Raw genomic sequence first — 23,125 nt, forward strand, 5'->3', positions numbered from 1 at the left:
CTTTGTGGGCATATAGGACTGCATACAAGTCTCCTATAGGCCTCACTCCTTTCCAAATGGTCTATGGCAAATCTTGTCATTTACCGGTCGAGCTCGAACATAAAGCCTTTTGGGCATTGAAGTTCCTAAACTTTGATCAAGAGAAGGCCGGTGAAAGAAGAAAAGTTCAAATGCATGAGCTTGAAGAATTGAGAAATCAAGCTTATGAATCTTCAAAGCTCTACAAAGAAAGGACCAAGAAGTATCATGACAAGAAGATCATTCTGAGACAATTCATGCCGGGACAAATGGTATTACTTTTCAATTCAAGACTGAGGTTGTTTCCGGGCAAATTGAAGTCTAAGTGGTCCGGACCTTTCATGGTTAAAGAGGTCAAACCGTACGGAGCTGTTGAACTTGAGGACCCAGTCACCAAAGCCAACTGGACTGTTAATGGGCAAAGGCTTAAGCCCTACTTCGGTGGTGAAATTGATCGGTGTTTGACGACGATTTCACTAATCGAGCCATGATTTCTTCAAAATGTGTCAAGATAAGGACGTAAAACAAGCTCTTGCTGGGAGTCATACCCAGTTTTGTAAGTATTCTCATGTTTTAATGCATTTAGGAATAATTTCATGAGCAAAGCAAAGTAAGAAGCATATCTGGAGAAATCTCGCTCAAGCGAAGTTAATCTCGCTTAAGCGAGATTGTTGCATTTTCGAATTGTTGGTTCTGGAGAAATCTCGCTTAAGCGAGTTAATCTCGCGCAAGCGAGATGAGTTTTTAATTCAAAAAAGGGTAACGGTTTCCAAGGGGATTAACTCCCCTTAACCACTCCCCCATCCACTCATTTCCACTCATTTTCGTTTTCTAACTTTCCTTTTCTCCATTTTCTCTAAACTTTTCTTTTCCTCACAAACTTTAACCCTAAAATCAAAACCAATTCAACCATAGTCAAGCACTTGCATACTTCTTCATTCATCATCATTTGCTTGCTTCATTAATCATCATTTCAACAGGTTTGATTTCTATTTCTGTGCCATGCTTTTCAATTTCAAAATTCATGCTTTATGCAAATTTAGAATGGCTAGGTATAGATGTAGGTGTTTGTGACTAGAGACTGTTTCCTTAGGTTCATAGCAATGAAAATGAATCAAAATCATCACTGTTTTTCTTCAACATTCAATTGTGTACATTTTGACCCATTTTGGAATCTTTGAAAAATAAGGGTTTTGATTGAATGTGAATACAAGTTTTGATTTTGGTTCCTTTTCATGAATTGGTTTGGTTAGAAGAGGATTGAGGTTGAATTCTGTTGAAATTATTTTGGTTTTGGTTGTGTTATGCTGGAAATGGGTCAACTTTCGCAGGTACAGACATATCTCGCGCAAGCGAGGTTCTTGAGCAAAAATCTCGCGCAAGCGAATCTTCATATGTAATTCTGGAAATATCTCGCTTGCAACTCGCTTAAGCGAGCCACAAGCGAGATTGTTCTGTACCTCTGTTTTTTTTAAAGTCTATCTGCCTTAACCTTTTTGATTCCATACATGTGCTGATTATTGTTCTATACTGTATATGGTTTTGCTGGTTGTTTTGCAGATGGCACCTAAAAATCAACCAACCAAGAAACGAAAAACCACTGCTTCCTCATCAGGTGTGGTAAATCGTCCTGCACCCTTACCTAGAAACCCGGACCGTACCATTTACACGTCCAACAAAACCTATGCCAGGTTTCTCGAGCTGAAAAAAGAGAAAACTTGGCATGATAAAATTTTCCGGATTAACCCTGAGGGTGACTATGCTGACATTGCAGCTGTTTTCACTGAGAGAAAATGGGAGAAACTCCTTAACCCATACCCCAAAATCAACCTGGACCTTCTGTGTGAGTTTTATGCAAATGCCTTACCAGATTGTGATGCTAAGGAAATGCAAGCTGCATTTTCCTATACCACCATGGTGAGAGGAAAAACCATCCGCTTCGATAGGGATGCTATTAATGATTACCTAGGCAAACCTTACACTTTACCCGAGTCCGATGACCCTGACACACCTGCCTTGTGTCCTTATGGGGAAAGAGAAGAGGCTGCTGATTGGAACCTTGGTAAAATAGAGAGGGAAATTTTGCTACCAGGAAGGACTTACACTGAGTCCAAAGCGGGTAACCGAAATTTGGCAGCTTTCTCTGATATGAGGCCAAAAGCGGGTATTATTTTTAAGTTCTTGGTTCATAATGTCTGGCCAAAAAGCCATGTCACCACAACTCCAAAGAATGTGATGCCTCCTCTGATTTGGCATATTTGCAAAGGAAGGGCAGTGGATGTGGCTGCAATTATTTCAAGAGAGCTGAAGCATGTAGCTCTCGGTGGTGTAGCAGGACCAGAGACCAGACTCGCTTTTCCGGGCTTTATTATGGGCTTACTTAGGCACCATCAGGTACCCGTCACCGAGCCTTTTTCAGAAGAGCTGGTATCTCCCATTGATGACAAGTACATTCGGGGTTACATTTCTAGAGCACTATCTAAGGGTGCTGCTTCTTCTTCTCAAGTACCCCAACCTGAGGATGTACCCCAACCTGAGGATGTACCCCAACCTGAGGACTATCCAGAGCATGAAGATCCTCACCAGAGTATGCCACCACCTCAGCAGCCCGGCACTTTTGATTTTTCATCTTTTCAGGCATATATGGCTCAGTATGAGCAGCGAGCAGTTGAGAGAGCTCAGGCACAGCAGCAGCAAGCCTTTCAGTTAGCTCAAGCACAGGAGCTGAGAGAGAATCACATAATGGATCAGCAGGCTGCTATCTTCCGCAGCAACCAGGGCATCTACTCGCATCTTTACGATGCTCACATGGATCCCAGGTGTTTTATGTTTACTCCTGCACAGTACTATGACTCTTGCATGTGGCCTGGGGACAGGCCAATCTACCCAGGAGGGGGCAGTGGTGCAGCATTTGGTGGAGCAGCTGATGACTTTACTAGGACAGCCAGTGTCCACATTGGTGGTGATGCGGTGAGGACAGCTAGTGTGCATGGGACAGCTAGTGTGCATGGTGTCGATGATGATCCAGAGAGGACAGCCAGTGTCCATTTATCTCAGCAGGATGATATGGATGATGATGCGGCACACTGACCGCATTCTTTTGATGCTTAGTTTACTTTGACTTCTGCTTTGATTTTTTAGTTTATGTTTTATTTTTATGCTGAAACAATTTTATCGCTTTTGAACTTATACTTTTCATTACTTTGGTTTAATTTTAATTTCGTTTTGGGTTAAATAGCTTAGCTTGTTGTTTGGTTTTTAACTTATTGCTTTGGATGAAATTTTTGATTAATCTTGCTTGTGTTTAGTCAAAAGAAAAAAAAAATTGCTCATAAACATCAAAGTTTAAAGTGCTCTATGGAGCCAATTATTGAGCAAAAGCAGGTGAGTGATAATGATATGAATTGTGAGAAAGCGCATTGCCAAGGTATTGGTTTCCTGTTATTCTAGGTGTTACTATGAATTTGAAATTTGTACTGTGCACAAAATATATATCATTTAAGTCTTTTCATAAACATGAATATCTTTGAACCACTTAGTACTTAACCTAAATGTGAGGTAGCTTCAATCTTTTGTATATATGCTGGAGACCGATAATCATCGTCTAACTTGTTTTAGTTATGTTAAATCTGATAATTATTTTGAATTGTTTGAAAGCATGGAAAGGATCAAGGCACTTTTTGAATTGAGAGTAACCTACTTGACCACATAAAGCCTACCTGTGAGAAGAGCGAGTATCTGATACCCCAATCTGAGCCAAATGAATCAAGTCCTCAAACATGAACTGTCAATATTCATAAGCACAATGCTTGTTGAATTTGCCTGAAATTTTTCAAAAATCCAGTTCATGGTTGAATCTTATAGGACTTTGATAATCTTACTTTGTTGAACCCTTAACCTTTTTGTACTTTGTCCCTTGCCTTAGGATAGGGGAACATTCAATTAGAGTTTTTGTTGTATTCAAGTTGGGGAGGAAAAGGAGGCATTATATGTTAAGTTATGGTGAAGTTGTAAAATAACCTGACAACATTGAATCAAAGAAAAAAATTGTACATTTGAAAAAGAAAAGAAAAGAAAAGAAAAAGAAAGAGAAAAATCAAAAATAGAATAAGTTGTCAAGGTTATAAGTTTGATTGTTAATCACCAGAGGTTTTAATTCTTGGTAAGGAAGTATTTGGATTTCAAGTTGTGATACAAAAAAATGTTCCTCTTTGATAGGCTTTCTGATCAATTGCCCCACATATGACATTTCTTTTGTAGCCCAGCCAAGTTATAACCCTTGCAAGACCTTTTGATCCATGCTTTTATGCTTTTTGAGACGATATTTGGATGGACACCTAACTTAAATAGGATGTTAGCATGATTGTTGGATGTGTGTTCATTACCTCATTCATTGTTATCATTATATTGCATTTACTTTCAAAGAAGTGTGTTAGGTGTGGTTCATAGATAGATATGTTTATACTTTGAAGTTTATGATGTGTATTTTGTGCTTAGGACTTGTTTCACATTTATAGCTGTGCTAGGAATAATGGAGAACTTCATGCTTGCCGGTGCTTTCACATTTGAATCACCACTTGAAAATTTTTATTTTAATTTGAATTGTTTGGTATTGTGCTAGAAAGCTTGTCCAAAGCCTTGTGAGTTTCCTTTTGATTCTTTTGTTTGAGGACAAACAAAAAGCTAAGTTGGGGAGAGTTTGATAAGTGCTCAAAAGTAATATATTTCATGTGTTAAAAGAGGCATTTTTAGTGACTTGTTATGCAAGTTATCTACGGAAAAGCAACCAATTGTTATAATTATACCATTTATGCTTCATATGCCTAATTCTACCCAATTTATGCAGGAAATGACAAGCAAGGACCAAAACTCAAGTTGAGTGAACCAAGCAAATCTCGCTTACGCGAGGTCATCTCGCTTAAGCGAGATTCCTCCAGGGAGAAGCTCAACCTTCGCTTGCATCTCGCTTCCAGGGTCGCTTGTGAATTTTAGAATCTCGCTTACGCGAGATTTCTCCAGGGAACAGATGAGCATCTCGCTTTCTATCTCGCTTCCATGTCGCTCAAGCAGGATTCTAAGGCGGTTTAAGTTTCAAGCAACTTCGCTTGCGCGAGGTCTCACTCGCTTACGCGAGATGCAACTTCATCAAGGAGCAGGGCTACGTGGCAAGACTTCATTGGCCATTGTTAGATATTTAGGCTTCTCGCTTAAGCGAGATGAATCTCGCTTAAGCGAGATTACACGTTTTCAGCCCATTTAAATACAAGTTTTCCCTCTCTCTAGCACTATTCACTATTCCATTGAAACATTTTATACATTTCTAGAGAGAGGTTAGAGCTATTTCATAGAGAGAAACACAAAGCAAGTGATTAAGGAGTAGATTCAACCCTAGATTCATTGAGACATCAAGGATCTTGGCATGGAATCTTCATCTTTCCTTCCTTCCTTGCATTAGTTTACATGTCTATATGTAACTATCACCTTCTATGTAGTATTGAGGTAACAATCAAGCTATTATGTAATCTTTTGATCTTTTAATATATAAGGTTCTAGCTTAATGATTCAATATTGTTGTTATTCTTGCTTTTAATGCTTTCAAAGAGATTCAAGATGATTTGGACACAAACCCTTGAATCTAGAAATAGAATAACAATCTATCTTATGTTATATCACTCTTGACAAGTTTGTAAACCTTTGATAATTACTTTTAATCAAGATTTTAATGCTTTCGGATACTTAATCAGGCTGGACACGGTCGATTAAGTTATCCGATCGACTTTGTTATCGTTTAAGGAATTTGGACACGAATGTTTAAACGCTAACTTGGAAATAACGATGTCGCTTTGGACACGAAGGATATTGTAGAAATGATTGTAATAATATTGGTTATAAAGCTAGAGTCTGTTAATCGATCGAGAGATTGCTGCTGTTATGCTTGCTCGTTATCTTATACCGCAAGCGAAATAGTTCGATCCCCTCTCGTTTTTACTTAAATGTCAAATATGGATATAGTGTTACAAACAAACAAATTATATCCAAACCCTTAATGTGAACGATTGTGTAAATGCTTATGATTAAACGTAACTCCCTGTGGAAACGATCCTATATATACTCACGTGTACATAGTTATATGACATGTAGGAAAAATCTTACATCAACAACATATGGATCACATAAATAATTCATGTCATATCATAACATAACAATATCAAATGATAATAAACAACATCTTAAAACATCATATTCATCAATCATAAATAACTTCATATAACATCGTATTTAAACATCAACAATAATTCACTATGTATCTTTGTAAAAATATAATAAATTATCCACAACATATTTTCATGTCAAACCAAAGCTACTGGAAAGATATAACAAATATCAACAACTTTCATGTTTACAACAAGGATCAATTCAAAACAGAAACATATGAACAAAACGCAAAAACATGAAACAGAGAATGTTGTCACCGTACAATTTCGCTAAGACCTCCCTGTAGTATTTTCATCATAACTCAAAGACCAAACATCATTTTCATGTCAAACCAAAGCCACTAGAAAGATAACAAAATTATCTAAAACTTTCATGTTTACGCCTAAGACCAGTTCTGTACCGATCAATATCAGTTTTCATTTTAAATTCGGAAAAGTTGTGCTGAAAGTCCATAAAAATTCACTGTGACCTACGTGCAGTAATTTGACCATAACTCAAGTTCTATAAATCGTTTTGACGTGAGACCAACGACATTAGAAAGCTAACATCCATACCTACAACTTTCGTGTTTACACCTAAGACCAATTCTGCACCGATCAATACCAGTTTTAATATCAAAATTCGGGCAGAATGCAGATTCTCTTCAAGTTTCACCTAATCTCATGGTGCTAACCTCAAAACTGATTCTAATTATCATCCTAATGATTATCTAAGGTTTGTACACAATTTCTACATCAATTCAACAAGTTTTCATCATCTAATCATCAAATCTCTCTCAAAACCCTAATTCTCAAATTCTCACAAACTCTCCCCAACTTGTTAGATGTAATCTAATGATTTAACAACTTAATATTAATGCAAGATAGTCTCACCCTCACCTTAGATTAATTCCTGAATCAGCAGCAGCGTTCTTCTTTCCTAAGGTCTTCTCCTCTTCTCTTGACTTTTCTCTTCTCTTCTCTTCTGTCTTGTTCTCCTCTTTTCCAAAAAGCGGTTTTTGGTAAACTCTTTCTAACCTAAGCTTCTCTATTTATAATACTAAAATATTCTTCCCAAATCTATTTAGACCCAACAACTTATTCTTCTTTCTATTCTAACCTCCAATTTTACTCACACTAATAATCCTTATATTCTAATAAATAATATTTCTCTACTAAATATATAATAATACACCAAATAACAAATATATATCTATAACAATTAACAAATATATTATGCTAGTAAATACCAACATATAACATAACAAAATATATTAACTAAATTATAAAAAGACATCTAATCTCAACAAATCATATATCACTCATATACATCATATAAATATATAAATATATTCTAAAACTAATTAAAATAATTAAATAAAAAGGAGGGCGTTACACGACTACTTTGTTTTTAATATATATATATATATATATATATATATATCTCATTTTTGCCTGTTCAAAAAAAAAAATTATTAAACTCATTGGGGTGTATTCTAAAATATGGTAGTGATAGTAGCAATAACTCCTCCTTTTTTTCAGAGTTTGGTCTATTCTTATTTCATTTACCCGAGGCCCAATAACACTCGACATATTTTAGGGTTTTGTTGCTTCTCTTCCTATATATTCATAGTCACTGCGGCAACTCAAACCATTCATTCATCCTTCGTTCATCTCTCACTATTGCCCATTCTTCAATTTGTTTATCTTCTTCGTTCAATTTCTTGTTGCTGTAGTGTTTATATTAGATCTTCATGGTTTTATTATCTGTTTCGTATAATTTTTTCTTCAGATTAATAAAATAGTTGATAGTTTGTTAGAAAGCAGGGATAGTGTGTATCGGTGTTTTGCTATTAAAAATGCATTCTTTCCGAAAGTATTCCCTTGCAATATTAATTTAGAGAAAATGGGCAGTTGTGTTTCATTTTTTTGGTTGAAAAATCACAACAATCATTTTCCCTACACTATTTTTTTTTTCTTTTTCAATTAGATTGATTTTATAAGGGTCTGGAGTTTGGCTCTTTGGCTTATAAATCATGTGCCTTTGAGATGAATGCAGAACCCAATAACAAATTAATCAACTTTCACCAGTTTTTGCTATGATGTGTATTTTTATAAATCTAGCGGATCTAATTGGTATGGTTGATATATTTTTATTATTTATTTATTGTTGAAAATTGTAGTAATTGTATGTAATTATCGAGTGGTGATTCAGGCAGCCTACTTGCTACAATATACCAATAGCATGTAAGGTGTTTAACTGCTCGTAAATCAAATGCTTTTGCTCTTCAGACTTGCTGAGATTTTTCTCTGAAGCTGGTCTAGTAAGCTCCAGTACATTTTTATTATACAGAATAATGTTTTTGACTTATAACAAACATTAATCATACTTTCAAACTAGAAGAAATGTTATCTCGTGGTAGTATTCGTCCAATTTTTTGTCTCTGACCAGTTTGGTTTGAAAAGTTTTGTTGTTCGGTTTTCTTGCTATAGATGCATGCAGTAAGACTTTTCATGTTCGTTTAAATATGTGGTGAAAACACCGTTACAAGTGATTTGGAACCATAGGGATATTGTGTTCGGTGTGTTCAGTGTTGTGTATTAGATCTCCGATTTTATGTATTAGCAAAATGTTCATAAATTTATTTGGTTAGGTTGAAATAATGTCAGAATTGAATATTGTTCATCTTGCATTGCAGATTTTGTTAGCATTGAATTAAGAAGGTAAAATTAATGTTTTTTCAAATCATAAACCATTGGTTGATTGAATTCATTCGGTATTTTCGTTCTAGTTTGATCGGTTACACTAATTCGTCACCATATGCTTTTGTTACATCTTTATTTTGATATTTTGTATTCTGTTTGTCTTGCAAAAATTCTTGTAGCAGCTGATGTTTTTTCCAATGGCCATGAGTTGGTGAAAATTTCAATATTTTGGTGGACATTCTGAAGTAGGTTAAACAAAAGTTAACCTTAAAATTATTTGAGTTTCCCATTAAAAAAAGACCTAAGACTGTGTCCACAAGTTAACCTCCGAAATTACATCAATTTTTCATTCTTAAGACTAATAATAATTACAAGTTTCACATGTTAATTGAAGTTAATTTTTAAAATTTCAGAGTATCAACTATGAATGATTGTTATTGAAAGATGATAATAAGGCATAATCAATCACTACATGGAGAATCATCTCTAAATTGGTAAAACAAATTGGATGTAGACATGGTTGAGAAATAAAGAATTTGACAAAAGAAACATTTAATAAGAGTATAAGACAAAGGGTGGCAAGTATGGTTGATTCAATTCTCTGGTTCCTTCGCTAAGGCAAATCAATAATAAAGGTTGCCAGCGAATCAATATAACACTTGGCTTAAGAAATACGTTCGCATGATCAATTGATGGATAGTGATGAAGGGAAATTACAGTCATTGAATGAAATTTAAAGGATGTGAGAAGAATGCTGCTTTTGTGCAGAGGTTTTTTTTTGGAGCATTAAAACAAGGGGAATGCCAAACATGGTGGCATTTATGGTGGGAGAGTTCTTTAATTTTCCCATGATGGGAAAAGCTCTAACTCACCATTGATATATTATTAAAATATTTGATGGCCATGATTGAAGAATTGGTACCTTTTGTACCAAACACAATGTTTATTTATGCTTATTTATAAATGTGCCCCCCTACACCTTAAACAATTTATTTTTTGCCAAAATTTTTATGACGAAATGCCCAGCATATGTTTATCTCGATTACAACTATTCTCAAGAAAAATGGTATGAGATTTGTGCCAATAAATATACTTATGCCCAGCATACTTATTTATGAGATTTTCCGTTTTATCAACGAAAAAAAAATGCCTAGAATATGATTGAGTTTTTTCAAATACCCTTTTGCCCCTGTTTAGTCTAAACCAATAACAAATTAATTTTACCCATCAAAATTAACAAAGAGTGTGTTAGTAGTATGTAATACCCATTTGAAAATTGGTTCACCCTATTGTAAGAATTTAATTCATTTGTTAGGCTCAACTTTCATTTTATTTTAATGACAAATATTAGTAGTTTGTTTTATTAATGCCTACTCATTCATTTAAATTTAAACTCAGAACCGGTCAAATCAGATGAACTATCCAACCCCCTATACTCAATTTTTGTTGATGAATTGTTTAACAAAATACTAGTCATATTTACCAAAATCAAAGAAGTTACATGAAAGTTTGGCACATTACATCCAATTCCCAATAAACGAGGTTTCATCACTCATTCCCATTAGAGAAGATTAAGAAATAATTTATATGGGTCATGTTAACTTGTGCCCTTGGGACACAAGTTAAGAAGCTTAAAATGAAATTAAAAATAAATTTTATATTGAAAGTATAACTTTTGCAACTTTTAAGATATTGAATGCACAAATTCCAAAAAAAAAACCTTCTACATTTGGTTTCTTAATTTATGCCCAAAGGGCAAGTTAGCATTTCCCAATTTATATATATAGGATTAATTACACATGAATAGAAGACAAACAGACAACAAATTGCGCCGCTAGACATTTTTAGATGGCAAAATCAATTCTTGTAAACACAACATTGATAGACTTAAGAGTCATGATATTGTTTTGACATTTAATTATGCTAACTATATATTATAAAAATATTTAGTTCACTTTTAAGTAGCTAATATTTAGAGAAGGTATAGTATACATTTGATTAAATAATGATTTTTTTAAAATATGTATATGTTTATTTAAAAAGGTTAAAAAAATTAACGTAATATTTTTCTTCCAATTTTATCCTTTGTACTTAAACTTAGTTAATATTTAGAGAATGTTTAGTATAAATTTAAATAAATAATGAATTTTGTTTTTAAGAAAGAACAAATACAATTTTCCTTCAAAAAAGAAAGAACAAATACAATGAAAAGGGAATACGAGTGAAACTTAGAGAGATAGGCGTTAAAGAATGAAAATAGGTATCGTGATTTTTGGTGCAAGAGAAGTTTTATTGTTAAAAAGATTCACAAGATAAAGGTTTGTGTAAAAAGTATAATAATAAAACAGTAATTGGGTAACAGTACAATAATATATAGTTATGTGGGTGAAAATTATAGAAATGAAAAAACTGGAAGTACTTGTTATTACGGGTCACTTTAGCTTCTCCCATCATGGGAAAATTAATAAGTTTTCCCACCATAACCTGCACCTGCTAACATTAGTACATATGAAGAAAACCAAATCCGTTCCTTCTCCAAGCCTAAAGAAGAAGATTGGCAACGACTATTTGACATATGACATAGATGGAGAAGGAATTGCTTGGTCCATTACCATGAGGATTTGCAGGGACAATGTGGAGGACAAAGAGTTAGATGTAGATTGAATTGACTAGATGATGCAGCCTCAAGGAAAGACAAACGGCAATAGAGAAATATTAAGTTGGACACAACCTCAAATCAAAAGTATTTAGGTACACAAACATGAATAATAAAATTTAATTTAGGCACATCACTTAATATCATCTCTTTTAAATTTTATCAATCATGTGTGTATCTAAATAAAATTTTATGAGGTTATCTCTATGTAAGACTTGCTCTGCAAATATTACCCCCTTTAATCAATTTCTAGATTTTGGTCCTTTAATTTCTAAATTCAAATTTGGTCCCTTGACTTTTCCAATTTTTGAAATTCTATGCGTTGCAATTTTTTATGATGTGGCACTGAACTTAGTATACACATGGTTACGTCAAATTACACTTAAAATAATATTACTTGAATATTCAAATAACTAATTTAGTTTAATTTTGTCGGAAAAAACTATTAATTTAACGAAATCTATACAATTAGAATCAATCCACAATTTGATCTCTAAACCTTATTTTTTAAGGGCAAGCCGTCATTTTGGTCATTGAAAATGTAAGTCAGTGTCATATTGATCTCAAACCTTGATAAAAAAAACTCATTTAAATCCTCACCTGACCTCTTCATTTTGTTAATCACTTTAGTCTTAAACGTTAACTATGCTCGTTACCTCGGTTAAAATTGATGATGCGGTTAACAATAAGGATATATATGGATTGCATATCATAGTGACATGTGACAATAACAAATCCAACGTTTTAGATTTAATTATAAAGAAAAAAAATCTCAAATCTCCCTCACCATCTCAAAGGTTTTTTAGGTTTCAAAATAGATCACAAAAGTCACTTCTCCATCACCATCTCTAACTTCATCATCCATGTACCATCATGTTAAAAAGTAAAATCTTATGAATTCATAGTTCTCTTTGTAGTTGGAAAAAATGTCATGCACCTTCATCAACAAATCAAATACCGATTCAACAAAAGCCCCATTTTGTGAGAGAAAGTGAGCATATGAGAGAGACAGAAAATTGGAGAGGATACACGGTAGTCAAAGAAACAGTCGAAGAAGACTGAATGAGAGATAGAGAATATGAGAGGATACAATCTTCGATCGTCTAAAGGTGGATGATGTTAGAATTTTCCCTTATGTCTGCCGTCATCAGACACGTTCATTCAACGACATATGTTGGTTCTTTACAAGTATAAAATGCGTATGTAAGATGTGTTATTGCAACTTGCCAGAGAGTGTGCTTGGGCAGGTGGATGTGATCAGAGCATCCTTAGACATCACATATACGTTGCACCACAGTTATATATTTTCAAGATGGACCAGACATTCCAAGAATACGCATTGGATGTTGTACATGAAGATATGTGGGATCTATTTGTGGAGACAAGATGACAAGCTGATCCTAGTTATATTTATTGGTTATACAATGCCTCTCATCCCATATTATTTACTCTTGTAGAGGAACACCTCCTAGGCCAATAAGTAGGAAGGTTATGACAAGGCATGGGATTGCAAATAAAACTCTGGATACTTTGTAGAAATACATGACAGTTAAAACGTAGATTTGGTGGGGATGAATACTAGTACGAAATACACTGATCTATTTTATAGGCTCCAACACATTGTGACATGAACAAAGACGTCCATCTAAAATCAAGTGAGGATTTGAATGAGGAGCTACTCATGAATTGCATATCGATCCACTCAGTAGTTAGGTTTTTCTTATATCTTTACGTTGTTTTCCTTTGACTTTGATGTATACTATACTGATATTTTAATACTTAAAACATTAAACATGTCATGTCCAGTCAGGGACGGACCCAGGATTTTTAAGTAGTGTAGGCCAACATTTCATTTTTAAAAACATAAATATACATAATAATTTTATGAGAGGAATATAATTTTTTTAAACGGTTTTTCAGATTTTAAAAACATTGAATGATTTTCTCACTTTTAATTCACATCTCATATGATTTCACATAAAATTCTTGATGAGACTCATAACAGAGAAAATTATTTTAATTAACGGTTACACTTGCGATAATTAATATCAAAGACACCTCTAAAAACAAATATACCAATTAAAAAATAAACACTTCCAAAATAATAATCAAAACTCAAACAATAGTCCTAAATAATAACTGCCCCTCAATAACAAAAAAAAAAAAAAAACTACCCCTCTTACTTCTCTCTTTGTGGTGCCTTTTGTATGTGTGTGTGTGTGTATATATATATATATATATATATATATATATATATATATATATATATATATATATATATATATATATATATATATATATATATATATATAATACTCCCTCCGGTCTTATTTATAAGAGAAAATTGAGTAAACAAAAGTTGATGTATCTGGTTAAAAATTCAATCTAGATACGTCAATTTTTGTTGACTCAACTTTCTCTTATAAATAGGACCGGAGGGAGTATATACTCTTATATTGTTGGTAAGTTGACTAAGTTCTAGTCATGAAACTACACATGCACACAAAAGTTATTACAGAATAATCATATATTACCATACCAGTACAATAGATGAGTAGTATTTTAGTATTTTCTTTTGCAAATGTAGTGAGGGCCCAGGCCCACAGGGAGCTATACGTGGGTCCGTCCCTGTGTCCAGTTTAATTGATTTATGTTATCACTGTGGTTTATCCGAGTGTTGCTCATGTTGTTATTTTAATTTCAATATTTTGAATGATGTTATTTTAAAAGCAAGATGTGAATTTGATGCGTGCTATTAATTTGATAATGTAAAACATGACTTTGATGCATGTTTATGACTTAGAGCTGTCATTTTCCTGCAATTTTGTATTGCACTCTGTATCAGGAACATTTAATCCTACAATCCGATTCTTGATCGATTCATAACCTCATACAAGATCGGTTTGTAACTCTCGAACCACAGGGATTGAGAGTTACAGTTTGCTGTTGTTAAACAAGTGCATTTTATGCAACATGAGGGACCTGTGATCAATTGAAATGGCCTATGGAGAAAAATTCATTATTTTTTGGTCAAAGATATGATAATTTATTCATTCAAATAGCGTAAAAGCCCGACATTATTACACCATGTGAAAATCAATCATGACCATTGAAGTAACGTACATAGTTAATACAAAATAAGGTATAATTAGATAAAATAAGGTATGATCAGAGGTAATAACCATCATAATATACCATTTCACTTAGGGAAAATTACATTTACCTCCCCTGAGGTTTATCTAAATGTAACATACACCCCCTCTAGTTTTAAAATAGACATTGACCTCCCCTGAGTTTTCATCAAATGAACAAAAACAACCCTTCCCTATTAACACTATTATTAGTTTTTTGACAGACGGTTAACACTGTTTGTTTCTCCCTTTCTCCGTTGAATTAAAAACAGAGAGTAAACAACTTGATTACAAGAATGACAAGCACAAACCAAAAATCAAAACCAAAACAGCACCAGAATTTACAAAAAGGCATATGCTCCCACTTAAAAGACCAGCTACCAAATACTTGGCAGAAACCCAACTAAAAGGCAGCTTTACTAAACCAGGCTGCTAACCAAACCTATTACACCATTTGATGTCAAACCAAAATAAGCAAAATTGGAAGCCAAATTAAGGAAAATTTGATATTTATCTTACAATAGTGGTTTTGGTATTTCCTTAATTTGGCTTAAATTGGTTACTCCATATCATCAAAGGGTCTGCGATAAATTAAAATTTGACCATAACCTTCAAACCCAATAACAAAATTAAAGGTTCAACATAACAGGGAGACATGGTCTAAGATTCAGATAAGGGATATTGAATAAAAAGAGTTCAGATCTTCAAAATACCAAGCCAACATATATATAGTGCTTGATTCTAAGGGAGAACAAGTTTCTAAGTAAAGCTGGTTGGAGAAAATGAAAACGCAAAGTATCAAGCTACCAACGCGAATGTTTTCTTTTTCTTTTTCTGCAGTATAAAATTAACAGACGTTTGTAGAGTTAAACAGTGGGGGAGGTTGGTGATTTTTAAGAAAATAGAGGGGATGTAAGTTACATTTAGATAAACCTCAGGGGAGGTTAGTGTAATTTCCCCTTTCACTTATATTAGCATAGCAATACATTTTTTTTTTGTTAAGCAGTATAGGTTCGCTTATAATGAAAGATGCAGACAAGTATAAAAATCTACGTCTAAAAAAATCAAAATCTTGCCGCTCCAGTTAACACATTGGTAAGTGGTAACAAAATTTGCGTGTGACCTAACCATCAGGGGTGGCCCTGAGCACAGGCCGAGGGGGCGGTAGCCCAGGGCACCATAATTTTAGGGGCACACAAAAATATATTTTTACTACCAATATATGTATGTATATAAATATACTCACATAAAAAAATGTAAAATGCTAATTGTAGACAAAATTAGAAGGGCGCTACAAAGTCAAAACTAATAAATGACGTGACCAAAAGAAATATAAAATAAATCAGTCAACTACATGTACCCAAAAAATATTAATTACATCCATAATTTTAGCAACTAAACTAATGAGTCATGAGTGAAAAGCCAGTGAATAATCTAATTGAGACACTAAAATTAAAATAATGATGTGAAGTGTTATGAATAATAAAGAGTCAGATTTTTTGCTTTTGCATATATTTTTTTTGAACAAAATAAATGATATTTATTTATTCAAATTGATAGAGTACATCGAAACAATACAAATCCAAATTCGCTAAAAACAAAAAGGATGAATCTGTGAACAAACTCACAACATCCATGTTAACAACATAAAACGGCAAAGTATCTATGCCTACAAATATGACTAATATGACTATATTCAAGTCTCCGGAATACTCATGTCTTCGGATCTGCAACGTTGACGACGCCAAAGTCATTGTCATTGATCGGATCTGCACTCGCTCAAAGCTAATCTTTCAACCTGAATCAAATAAACACCGCCATAAGACGGGAAATCAAAAACACACCGCACAAAGACGGAAAAGCAAAACAAACAGAGTCGTTTAGAGACGAAGAAATCACAACAACAGACGAAATAAAATAGAAAATATGTGAAATAACTTATTCAATTAGGTTAGAAGGAAAAACAACTCGGAGGGGTGATTTTTGGGTCAAAATTGACCCTAAATCACCCCTCTGACAAGAAGAAGAAGAAGAAGAAAGGGGTGACGGCTAGAGTTTTGCTTTTGCATATTAAAAGTCACAATATTTTACCTAGTTTATGAGTCTCATTTATTTCTAATTCTTATTCTCTACGACTAATTTCTGTGGAAAGAGAAAAATTTATCCTTTGAAGGTAGAGGTGTTCTTATTCGTGCTGTGGCTCAGGCCATCCCTGTGTATGTTATGAGTTGCTTTCTCTTTCCTATATCTCTTTGCGAAGATATTGAAAGGGCAGTCTGCAACTTTTGGTGGGGAGGCACTGAGCACACCAGAAAAATTCATTGGATTTCTAAGCAGAAACTGTTCAAGCACAAAAAGGACGGAGGTATGGTTTTCAAAAGTCTTAGGGACTTTAACTTAGCAATGCTTGCTAAGCATATATGGAGAATGCACAGTCATCCTACATCCCTTTTGGCTAAATGTTACAAAGCAAAATACTTTCCTAACTCAGATGTCCTTAAGGCTCAAATAGGATTTAATCCCATTTATGCATGGAAAAGTTTGCACAACTCCATCTGGATCCTCAATAAAGGGTGTTGCTGGAGGATTGGGAATGGAGCACATGTTCATATCAATTCTGATAATTGGCTGCCTCACAATAATAGTTTTAAACCTATCTATTCTAAACCTACTAGCCCTGCTCTAGTCAAGGATTTACTTAATGAGTCACCCTTTGATTGGAATTACAATCTTATACAAGAGACATTCCTACCTATGGATAGCTCACATATTGTTCAGCTCCCCATCATCCACTTTAATAAAGCTGACGCCCTTATGTGGATGTATGATACCAGTGGTTGTTATACTGTCAAGAGTAGCACACTCTCTAGCCCATACTAAGCCCAACAACGTTTGGTGGGAGTATGTTCCCAACCAAGCCCACTCTTTGAATGTTCATGATTTAATCAATTAATATCACCAGTTTATATTCAAAAAAAAAAATCTCCATCACAATTTGTAAATAAAAAACATATCTCCATCTCAATTATGCAACTATTAACACTAGAACAATCAATTGTCAAAAGCATAAGTGCTGTATACCATTGATCATAACTTCATAAGATAGGAGTAGGTGCCAATTGCAATTGCCAAACAATTTATTTATTATTTTAGTCAAACGAATTTTCACTTTTGAGGAATCAACATTGAATTATATGAAATGTTGTGATGATATAAACATTGATTTATGATCATGTGTGCTGTTTTCATAAACATGTTTCTTTAGTTAATTAAACTTGTCGAGTGAAGCCCAGACTCTTGAACATGGATCCTAGCTTAGAGTTAATTGGTTCACATTTCAAAGATTCATACTTGTGTTCTTCTTACACAATGTCAAATGAAATGTTTCATAGTCTTTCCATTCATTTCTCTTAATCTTATCATTTTTTGTGGTTTATTTTTTTTATAGAGGCACCACTCTCTTGATTTGCCTAAGACATCCAAATTTAAAGGGCCGGCCTTGCTAACCATTGTTTGAAAAATCACTTTACTAATTAAGTAACACTGTTTGAAAAATCTTTTAAATCTTAATTAGGAAACATATTAATTATATTATAAGCATCCAATTTTTAGTCATGACATTGCAAAAAATATTGTTATTACATTACAAACTTAAAATGTTGATTATTTTTTTTCCTTCCAAAAGTTATTTAAATTCCAGTATAAAAGCTATTTAAAAACACTCTTAATATTAATTGTAAACTATTACAATCGTTTTATATGAATACAATTTCTATGATTAATTATTTATAATATCAAAACCTATACCCAATTTTTTGACACAAAACCTTAACCAAGTCATTAGTTAACAACCTACGAATTGTTGTTTCTAACGACTTTATACATGTTTTTTACGACTTTATACATGTAGTATTTGTAAAAAAAAAAAAAAAAAAAAAAAACTATGTTTCATAAAAAATGAAATAGAAACAAATGCATAAATTTTATAGGTTTACTTTTCTAAAAAAAAATAAAAAATAAATAAACTGATTTTAGTGCACATGTCACGTTTATATAAAATAAAAAATGGCCCAGCTTTTACATTATAAAGTAAATTTAAAAATAAAAAATAAATAAACTGATTTTAGTGCACATGTCACGTTTATATAAAATAAAAAATGGCCCAGCTTTTACATTATAAAGTAAATAAAAAAATGGCCCATGCAGGTTTCGAACCTGCGACCTTCGCGTTATTAGCACGACGCTCTAACCAACTGAGCTAATGGGCCATGTTGTTTAGAGTCCCTGCAATTTTAAATTTGAACGTTGTGAATGCTTTGACTAATAAACGAGAATGTTGTTCAGTTCTGCAATTTCTTTACTACGCTAAATTGAAAATTTATTGGTCAACAAACTAAAAAGATGAGAATTTATTCATCCAATCATAGGCTACATATAAAAGTGCAAATAGCAACAAAATAATGACATATATAATTTTGAGCTTATTACAAGCTCCACAAGGAACAATCCATTACGGATGAATGATTTAAAAAAATAAAATTCTCTTCAAACGTAATGAGATTCTTATGATCGAGAGTTAAGTCAGAGGTAAGTAAATTCTATCCAAAAATAGTTTTAATGGAATTTGAGTTCGGTTTCTCGCGAACAATTTTGTCCTTAAATTAAGTCTATAAATCACTAAAGATTATTCACTTGACTATTTTCACTGCTAAATGTAATTACATATATATTAAAATGGTGAAGGCAGGTTGGCATAATATCAAGCCTCAAAATGTTTCTAGCCTGCTATATACAATGTGGTGCAAATTTATTACTTCCAATTCAGTTATACAAATTCTTAACTCAAAAAAAAGTTAAAAAATTCTTACCAATGAGGTTGGCGTATTTTCTATTTGCACTAATTGTAACATGGATTCAAGTTTGAATTTTTTGTATATAAATATATTATGAAAATTCCATCATGAATCATTGTTGAGGTTGCCAAGTTTACATAACTTTGTACGAATGATTGCTTTCCTAATATAAATTTAGTTTTCATAAAAGAATTTATAAAGACTATTGATTTGAAACAATTATTGATCGAACTTTATTTAACCGAATTACGAGGGCCGATTTCGCCTAAAACTTTGAATGGTTAAGACAAATAGTAAATACTAGCTATGAATTGGTTTGAATTATAAACAACAACAAACCATCCATCAATTAGTTTCCATATCTGTACCATAAAATTCATAAACTAACCAAATTCTTTGAAAGAAGTAAATCATTTGAAAGAAAAAAAGCACAAGATAGAAAATGAACTCCTTAATCATATTCCATTATCTATAAGTAGTAAGCAAGCACAAGAGGAAACGTAAATTCCAAAGTAACTACTATAATTAAGCACATCATTAGCTCTGAAAATTTCCTTTTAATTCCTTGAAAAAACAATAGTATGCTAATTGAATTACCAATGCTTTCTAACACAACTTATGCTATTTCTTGTGGCCATTATTTCATCAAGAGGAACCCTTTTCTTGAGTTCAGGTCTTTGCTTAGGAGCACTGTGAGACCTTACCACTCTTCCCTTAGATGAATGAGTATTAGCCATGTAGTTAGGAAAATTCGAGTAAGGCATGAACAAGCTGGTATCTTCTGAAACACTCTTCGCCAGAGGATTAGCTTGCGAAGAATTCACTAATCGAGGAGTGCTATGAGCTGTGTAGAGTCTGCGTTCATCGTTAACATTATTGTTGCACCAATCAAAATCTTGAGAATATTGGCAATCATGAACTGAAATTCGACGCGGAATTTGACAAGGAAGAGATGTTGCATCATAGCTGTCATACAAATCATCTCCATATTCGGACATTGCAGATCTCGAACCAGACCTGTGAGGATCAATCAGAACAACTTTTGGGTTCGGAGCAAATCTACTTGAGGAATTGGGAAGCCATTTATTTTGTTGTCGATTTCTAGTTTCATCCAACATTTGCTACAAGAGAAAAAAAACACAATAGTAAATAAAGACTAAAATTTTGATGAAATCCAATTGAATTGGCATACAGTAATCAAGAAGTTGTTTTAATTACCACATGTTTTCGTCCACGGATTTCTGGCTGATATAAGTTCTCCTTGTCGATGGAATTACGGGCTCGCCTTGACCGGACAACAGCTTGAGCTCTCATTAGAGCTTGCATACTGTTAAGTGTTGCAGCAACTCTTTTTCTAACTAGGAACCCTCTAACAAGAGCTTGTATCTTAACCAATCCTTTTAGCGCTCTACGAGCCTTTCGCGCCTGAATGCAACAAATGATACAAAATTTGAATTGAATTGCTAACAGAACACACTAGAATACTATAGCACAACAATATGTTTGCATTAGATGATGATACTAAAAATGAAAGAGGTACTGTTTCATTTAGAGCTAAGCTCATGTTTGGACGGAGACAAACTAATGCCGCCTTGATTTTGGTAAAAACTACTATATTTTCAAGCTTCGACAAAATTACAGTGTCACATGATTTTGTTAAACTCACCGTAAATTTAAACAAACACTAAGAATCAATAACAACTTTCTGACTTTTGAAGGTGGACATAGTAGCCAGAATCAACCAAAACACATCATTTGTCACAACCAAAAAAATATGTGTCACATGGACAAAGCTACAAGCATTACCATTTACAAAACAATCAAATTCAGAAAATGACATTAATTTGTGGAAACAGAAAAAACAGACAACATATGAGCAAATATAAACATTCCTAAAACAATTTAACATGAACTTTCCTAGAATACAAAAGTTGGTCACATTCACATACCAAATAGCCTCTGAAAAACGTTTGAATCTTCACAGCAGCCAACATCTCCCTGCTTCCAAATAACAATGACTTTCTGCCACTGCCATGGCTTAATGACCTCACAAAAATTGCATTTTTGTTATGCTCATTCTGTTTCTGTTTTTCAGCAACATAGGATTTGTACCAAGCATCATCAAAAGCTGGAGCACTAGTCTGATGGTCAATGTGATTATCATCCTTCCCTGATCTTTTCTTCTCCTTCTTGTCAAGAACCAATGGTCCTGATTTGTTACTATGTTCCTTCTCTTTCTTCATTCCAAACAAACCCTTCAACCATCTACTAGCTTTTCCCATAATTACACACTTTTTTTGTGTGAATGTCACAATCTGAAGTGAAGAACAATTTCAAAGTTAAACACAAATGTGATAAAAGACAAAGTGTGAGTTTCTCTCAGAGTAGAGAATAATAATAAGTGTGTAAAAATGTAATGCAAGGTAAACAAGTGTAATAACCCAATGAATACATGTGGTGCCTAATGCAGTATAATATATAGTAAAATTGTCACAAATTTTATGAACAAAGTGGAATTTAGTGCCAGAATATCTCCAACTAATAATATAGCAGAATCTATACCTCAAATTGAAAATAGAGAATTGATGAAAGCAAGTTATGGATGCAAACATAAACACCATATAATACTAATAAACAGAATCATGAAATTTTAAAAATAATAATCATTATTCTAATAAATTAAATATTAAAGGACAAACTTCTGACACACTTGATGAACATATGAGACAAAGGTTACAAATTAAAAACAAAGAACAAAGGTGAAATTGAAAAAGTTGTAATAATTACTTGGAAAAAGCCTAAGAACTTCTTAAATTCAAAAAAATAGAAAGACCATCAATAATTACCCTACAAAGTACAAAGGAACATAATAATTCCTAGTTTTCCATGCTTACATTTTAAGTATTTTTTTACAAATTATAAAAAAATAAAAAATAAAAAACCTCTTTGTTCAAAGTTGGAATGTGAACCTTTCAGTAACACCCTTTTAGGCCCTGGTAAAAATGAGTTAGAGATTTTGGATTTTAACTTGTGGTAGAAAAGATCTTTGAACAGTGATTCCTCTTGCAGACAATGACAGTTTCTGTGTTAAAGATGATTCACTTGTTCTGAAACAATACTTGTTGAAAAGGACCTTTCCAAATGGGGTTAGGAAGAACCGATCAATGGAATTTTCATGTCAAATAATGCAATTTCCAATGGTTTTGTTTGACTCCTAGGGGTGCTCAAAATTAATACTACACGTGATTTGCTTAGTGATCTTAATCTTAATAAACTTATTACTAATACTATCTGATTTTTATTCAAATTTTGAATACTACTATAATTTGTGTTTTCTTTTCAAACTGTATAACAAACTAGTAGTAATTGACGCATTGTTTTGTTAATAGTGGATTTTAATTTGAAACTGATGCATGCATAAAGATAGGAACGGATTACAGTAATAAAGGAGATATGAACGGATTTGAAATTATTATTTTTTACACCGTCTTTTGAAAAATTGTGATTGGTAAGTGGTGTAAATTTATATTAGGGCACAGTTCTTTTTAAGGCAGTCCAGGCCTCACC

At 33.3% G+C, this 23,125-nt stretch overlaps 1 protein-coding gene and 3 non-coding genes across 6 annotated transcripts; 2 read left to right on the forward strand and 2 right to left on the reverse strand.

The window, feature by feature from the left end:
* The first annotated feature begins 8,032 nt into the window (after window positions 1-8,032).
* On the forward strand, window positions 8,033-8,179 carry LOC146951242 (small nucleolar RNA snoR135). The gene has a single exon (XR_015029569.1). It is a non-coding gene; the product is annotated as a small nucleolar RNA snoR135 (small nucleolar RNA).
* Window positions 8,180-8,425: 246 nt separating this feature from the next.
* Window positions 8,426-8,553, forward strand: LOC146951243 (small nucleolar RNA snoR77). The gene has a single exon (XR_015028479.1). It is a non-coding gene; the product is annotated as a small nucleolar RNA snoR77 (small nucleolar RNA).
* Window positions 8,554-18,899: 10,346 nt separating this feature from the next.
* Window positions 18,900-18,973, reverse strand: TRNAI-AAU (transfer RNA isoleucine (anticodon AAU)). Its single transcript has one exon. It is a non-coding gene; the product is annotated as a tRNA-Ile (tRNA).
* Window positions 18,974-19,996: 1,023 nt separating this feature from the next.
* LOC146951245 (protein IQ-domain 26-like) lies at window positions 19,997-22,732 on the reverse strand. 3 transcript variants are annotated; one of them, XM_085741595.1, is made up of 4 exons: window positions 22,528-22,732; window positions 21,508-21,873; window positions 20,777-20,983; window positions 19,997-20,679 (listed from the first exon to the last, which is right to left on the reverse strand). In XM_085741595.1, the coding sequence occupies exons 2-4, from the start codon at window positions 21,838-21,840 to the stop codon at window positions 20,152-20,154; spliced, it is 1,068 nt and encodes a 355-aa protein (XP_085597721.1). In that variant the 5' UTR covers window positions 21,841-21,873; window positions 22,528-22,732; the 3' UTR covers window positions 19,997-20,151. The 3 variants fall into 3 exon arrangements, with proteins under 3 accessions (XP_085597721.1, XP_085597723.1, XP_085597722.1); XM_085741597.1 differs by lacking the exon at window positions 22,528-22,732 and adding an exon at window positions 22,121-22,270; XM_085741596.1 differs by lacking the exon at window positions 22,528-22,732 and having other exon boundaries at window positions 21,508-22,106.
* Window positions 22,733-23,125: the final 393 nt, after the last annotated feature.

This window comes from Medicago sativa, chromosome 2, assembly GCF_051527215.1.
Source record: "Medicago sativa cultivar Bolivia chromosome 2, Bolivia_mono, whole genome shotgun sequence".
In the NCBI taxonomy this organism is placed as follows: domain Eukaryota; kingdom Viridiplantae; phylum Streptophyta; class Magnoliopsida; order Fabales; family Fabaceae; genus Medicago; species Medicago sativa.

Bases quoted from the DNA above. Each gene is read 5' to 3' on its own strand.
- LOC146951245 (XM_085741595.1), bottom strand. From the start codon at position 21,840: ATGGGAAAAGCTAGTAGATGGTTGAAGGGTTTGTTTGGAATGAAGAAA. The intron at 20,984-21,507 runs GTATGTGAATGT...TGTTGCATTCAG, and splicing joins CGTTTTTCAGAGGCTATTTG to GCGCGAAAGGCTCGTAGAGC. The intron at 20,680-20,776 runs GTAATTAAAACA...TTTCTCTTGTAG, and splicing joins TCCGTGGACGAAAACATGTG to CAAATGTTGGATGAAACTAG.